Source organism: Labeo rohita, chromosome 10 (genome assembly GCF_022985175.1).
Source record: "Labeo rohita strain BAU-BD-2019 chromosome 10, IGBB_LRoh.1.0, whole genome shotgun sequence".
Lineage (NCBI taxonomy): Eukaryota > Metazoa > Chordata > Actinopteri > Cypriniformes > Cyprinidae > Labeo > Labeo rohita.
Window position 1 is genome coordinate 13021753 of NC_066878.1, and position 6000 is coordinate 13027752.

Sequence of the window (6000 nt, forward strand, 5' to 3'; positions counted from 1 at the left end):
CATCATGCTATCTACTCCTGCAGGGATAAAGGGTCACCGTTAACCCATTAATGGGTTTACTGAGGTAAAGTGCAGTCAGCTAGAATAACCATGATGGATGTATGCGGGCTCTCTCCCACACTCTATTCACTGAGCTTTCATTACATATTGACACTAATTCATTCTAAAACAAGGCTGTGTAGCCAGAGGGCTTGAGCATCAGCCTTCTAAAATTGCAGAACATGACTAAAACTATGGGATTATTTGGGGAGGAAAAAAACAGGTCCCTTTATTTTGGTTCTGTTTTGTATGGAAGCCTGTTTCCATCACAGAATAATTCTGAGAAAAATAATAATAATAATTGAGAGATTAAAACAGAATTGCGAGATACAAATTCAAACTTACGAGAAAGAAGTCAGAATATAGAGTTTATATCATATCAATTTGCAACTGCGAGTTATAAAGTCAAATTTTGAGGGGAAAAAAGACTGATTATGTTCTAAGAATTGTGAGGTTATATCTGACAATTCTGAATTAATAACTTGCAATTGCATGTTATAAAGTCAGAATTGCAAGATATAAACATGCACTTTTGAGAAAAAAGTCATTTCAACTCATATAAACGTGCACTTTTGAGAAAAAAAAAGTCATTTCAAGTCATTATTGTAAAGTGGTAACACTTTACAATAATGTTCATTAGTTATCATTATTTAACTACATTAGTTAACAAGAAATAAGGATGAACAATACTTCTACAGCATTTATTGTTATCTTAGGTAATGTTAATTTAATTTACTAATGCATTGTTAAAATTACAAACAATGGATGACTGGACGAATTTTTATTAACTACCATTAACAAATGATAATAAATAGTGTAAGAAATGTATTGTTCATTGTTCGTTCATGTTAGTTAATCCATTAACTAATGTTAACAAATGACACCTTATTGTAAAGTGTTACCAATTAATCTATTATTCTCTATAGTGAAGAATAAAATCCATGCTGTAGATTTGTATGAAGTTGTATTCTATTAAAACTATTCTTCTGCTCTCTTCTGTTCTACTTAAGTTTCTATTCTATTCTATTCTATTCTATTCTATTCATGATCCTTATATGTCATACTGTTATGTTAAAGATAATATTCCATTATTTTATCATTTTCTATTCTATTCTATTTTTATAGTCTTCCTATATTCTGATTATATTGTATTCAAAATTCCATTCTCTATTTTTATTACTCCATGTACTATTTTTATTATATTATCATTTATATTCTGTTAAAGTTTCTATTCTACTCTACTCTATTCTACTCTTTTCTGTTAAAGATTATATTAACTCTATTAAATCTATTCTTCTGCTCTAAAGAATTATATTCTATGCTAGTCTGTTCTTTTCTATTCTGTTCTATTATCGTATTTTCTGTTAAAGATTATATTAACTTTATTAACTATATTCTGCTCTTAAGAATTCTGTTCTATTCTATTCTATTCTATTCATGTTCCTTATATGTCATACTATTATGTTAAAGATAATATTCCATTATTTTATTATTTTCTATTCTATTCTTTTTATAATCTTCTTATATATTCTGATTATATTCCATTCAAAACTCTATTCTCTATTCTAATTACTCCATGCTCTATTTTTTTTATTATATTATCATTTATATTCTGTTAAAGTTTCTACTCTATTCTATTCTATTCTATTCTATTCTATTCTACTCCATTCTACTCTTTTCTGTTAAAGATTATATTAACTCTATTAACTTTATTCTTCTTCTCTAAATAATTCTATTCTATTCTATTCTATTCTATTCTGTTCTGTTCTATTATACTCTTTTCTGTTAAATATTATATTATATTAACTTTATTAACTATATTCTTCTGCTCTAAATAATTCTATTCTATTCTATTCTATTCATATTCATGTCCCTTATATGTCATACTATTATGTTAAAGATAATATTCCATTATTTTATTATTTTCTATTCTATTTTTATAATCTTCTTGTATTCAGATTATATTCTATTCAAAACTCCATTCTCTATTTTTATTACCCCATGCTCTATTTTTTATTATATTATCATTATATTCTGTTAAAGTTTCTATTCTATTCTATTCTATTCTGTTAAAGATTATATTAACTCTATTCTTCTGCTCTAAAGAATTCTATTCTATTCTATTCTACAATATATTGTTAAAGGTTGTGTTCTATGAAAAACTATTATTTTGCTCTATTCTGTTCAACTAAAGTTTCTATTGTGTTCTATTCTATTCTGTTCTGTTCTATTCTATTCTATTCTATTCTATTCCATTTCTTTTTCTTTTCATACAGATTTGTTCTGCTGTTACTCTGTGTTACTCTATTTTGTTAAATATTCTATTGCATTCTGCAACAGCTTGTACTATATTGTATTGAATTGTATTTCTGTTCTACTCTAACTCCATCAGGGGTGGAATGGTTATCTACTGTTTATCTACTTCTTTATTTATTTTTATTCCCACAGCCTAAGATAACCCCTAAGATGAGTTTAGAGCACACACAAAATATTCGAGTCACATCTTTCTTTCACAGCTTTAGTGTCTTATTTTCTTACTGTGTTGCTATAGTGGTCTAGAGAGACTGGTTTAGATTCTATAGTGTGGCTCCAAATCCTCAATATCCTCTTTAAATTAACTTCCTGCTCTCCTGTGTATTGGAAGAGTATCTATCTGTGAGGAAGATATAATGAAGGAGTGGAGAGATAGCGGGGTTCATCATGCAGTGCGCGGCGAGGTTCCGGCTCTCTGCACTCACTGACAGCAGATAAACAGCTACTGCTTGGTTCCAGCATCTCCATGGGCCCCGTCGGCATGGAGACGTACCATGCAGTGCTTTTTCTGCTGACACAGTGCTATGATACTCGGAAAAAAAGAAAAAGAAGAAGAGATAAGAGGAATGAAAGAGAGAAACGAATGTCATTGCCCAACAAAAAACCCAGACTGCTCTTCAAAGAAAAAAAACAAGTGATGAAAAGGAGGATTTTCTATAGGACTTGAAAGGAGGTGTAAATGTGTGCTGATGAAAGATTCCAGGTGAAACGTGAAAGAGTGAGGTGTTGGAACTCCATCCTAATATTGCCGTATCTATTTGGCACTGTAATACACAGCTTGAAATATCAAAAAAGAAACAACAGATAAATAAGAAACAGTTAATGGAAATACATGTAAGTTGGGACACTTTCCAAAATTTGGGTTTGTCATTTAGGTTGTTTTAAAATATGACGCTGCATGGCTCATGTCCTCAGAAATAATACCATTTTAAATGACTAAATTTCTTATCTACACTACACAGAAGAAAAATTAAATATAAGGATATTAAAAAGTCTTTATAGTAAATATAATGTAAAAAAATGTAATATAATATTCATAAATATACCTTATAATAAAATATATTAAAAATGTTATATGGAATGAAATAATATTAACATAACATCTTTACGCTATAATACAAATGTAATTAAATACAATTATTTTACAATAAATATTTATAAATATACAAATGTAAAAAATAAAAACATCATTAAATATTACCATTAATAACAGATAATTTAAAATAAATATATTTAAATTTTACATTGAAAATTATCTTAAAATCTTTATATCAATATCTTAAACAAAATTAAAAACAAAAACTTTAAAATAAAATAAAAATAATATTGAAAAAAATGTTATAATAAATAGAATACTAAAAAATTTGCATTAAATATAAAAACAAAAATTAAATATTTTTATGAAACATTATATTAAAAGAAACAACAAAAAATAATAATAATGTTAAAACAAATACTTTATTTTAAATATAATATAGAATAAAATAGAAAACTGCATTTTAAATATAAGGGTATTAAAATGTTTTTATAGTAAATACAATGTAAAAAAAAGACTTATGAAAATAATATTTATTTTTAAAAATGCCTTATAATAAATACATTACAATTTTATCTGTAATAAAATAAAATTGAATAAAATAATATTAACATAGAATCTTTATATTTAATACATACTATAACAAAAATGTTATTAAATATTAAATACAAATATTTTATAACATATACATTATAAATATTAAAAAATGTAAATATTTAAAATGTCATTACATATTACCATTAATAACAAACAATGAATATACACGTTATATTGAAAATGAGCTTACAATAAAACATTTATATTAAATATCATATTAAAAACAAAAACTTTATTAAAAACATAAATGTGACAAGTAATTTATAAATAAATAGAATACTAAAAACTTTATATGGAATATAACATTATAATAATTTTATAGTAAATGCAATATTAAAAAACAAAAATGTTATTAATATAAAATTAATAACAAAAATATGAAAAAATGTAATATTTAAAAAAAAAAATGAATATAACATTACAGTAAATAGGTTAAATGACATATTTAAAACACACTTTATTATTATGATATTTAAATATTTGGAAAAACAATTGTATTGAATGTAATATTAAATGAATGTAATATTAAAAACCATCATTGGAAAAAAAAAAAAAAAAAAAAAAGAGACTTTATAATTTGTCCCACTTTACCTGTACTCACCATTTTAAACAAACATTTTTTTTTTCCCCTTTGAGTTTGAAGTTAATGCAGGTGTCTTACCTTTGCTGAGGGTTCCCGAGACGAGCCTCTGAAGGGACTGAATGAGCTTTAGGACCCCCTGTCTGCAGCGGCTGGTACAGCCAGCCATGATGACAGAGAATCCAAGGGTGCACACACAGCCCCTATAACAGCCTAAGCACTGCTTTCACCAGCGGTGCTCACATATGAGCCTCTCCGTGGCCTCCAGAGTGCTTCTCTTGCTTCCTCTCACTCGTCCAGACCCACAAGAGCTGTGGTTTTAAGAATGGGTCCCAAGTCCAAGAATGAGATGAGCAGGATGTCCTCCGTCCAGACAACACACACACCTTTTGCCCACTCTGCTCAAACACACACACTCACACACACACACACACACACACGCACAAACACACACAAGATGCTCACAAAGTGCCTGGACTTGTTTTCCTCTGCCTCTCTGCCAACAGTTTGAAGTATAAAAGGAGAGTTGCTGAAACAGCCGACTGCTGCTGTGCGAAAGTTAGAGGAGGAAAGTTGGTAAGCGTTGCAGTCACAAAGCTCAGAGACCGACCTGATGAATTATTAAGCGGATGGCAAGAGCCCGCTGCTGCGCTACACGGACTAAGAACTGCTTGGAGGAAGTTGAGTGTCCATGGAGACAAAAGAGTGGCTTTCCTTTTCCTTGACGATGCTTCTCCTGGTTACGCCTCTCCTTCCCTCTTACTCTAGTTGTATGTGTGTGTGCTTGTGTGAGTGTGTGGTGTGTGTTTTGTGGTGCTGTGGCGAGAAAACGGTGGTCCGCTGCAGCGTTTCCAACTGCTCTGTGCTGCCGGACAGATCCCTGCAGCATACAACAGAAGACTACTGCTCTCTCTCTCTCTCTCTCTCTCTTGCCCACCTCTCTCGCACTTGCCTTAGCAGCTGAGCTATAATATAATATATATATAACATATATTATAATATATTATATATTTTATTGTACTTGATTCTGTTTTGCGCTGATCCGTTTTTCTCATATGTTTGCATTAGATCGTATTGTATGAAAGTTTCTATTTATTATATAATAAATAATGTCTGTTGTAATCTACTCTATTATGTTAATGAATATATTCTATTAAAAACTCTTCTTCTGCTAAATTACACCGTATCATATTATATTAAAGATTCTGTTCTATTCTATTCTATTGGATCTCTATTCTTCTGTTACGTTCTGCTAGATTATATTCTTTTAAAATTATATTCTGTTCCATTATAGTATACTCTATTCTGTTAAAGATTATATTAATTTAACTCTCTACTAATTCTTCTCCTCTAAAGAATTCTATTCTATTCTATTCTATTCTATTCTATTCTATTCTATTCTAATCTATTCTATTCTATTCTATGCTATTCTAAA

The 6000-nt window shown here is 28.9% G+C and overlaps 1 protein-coding gene across 1 annotated transcript in view; it reads right to left on the reverse strand.

Moving 5' to 3' along the window:
• Nucleotides 1–5442, reverse strand: part of kcnip1b (Kv channel interacting protein 1 b) — a 50286-nt gene extending 44844 nt beyond the window's left edge. Inside the window, exon 1 of the mRNA XM_051121113.1 lies at nucleotides 4647–5442. Coding sequence (XP_050977070.1) covers nucleotides 4647–4734 — 88 coding nt within the window. The 5' untranslated portion in view covers nucleotides 4735–5442. The remainder of the gene's footprint in view (nucleotides 1–4646) is intronic.
• Between the last annotated feature and the right edge of the window lie 558 nt (nucleotides 5443–6000).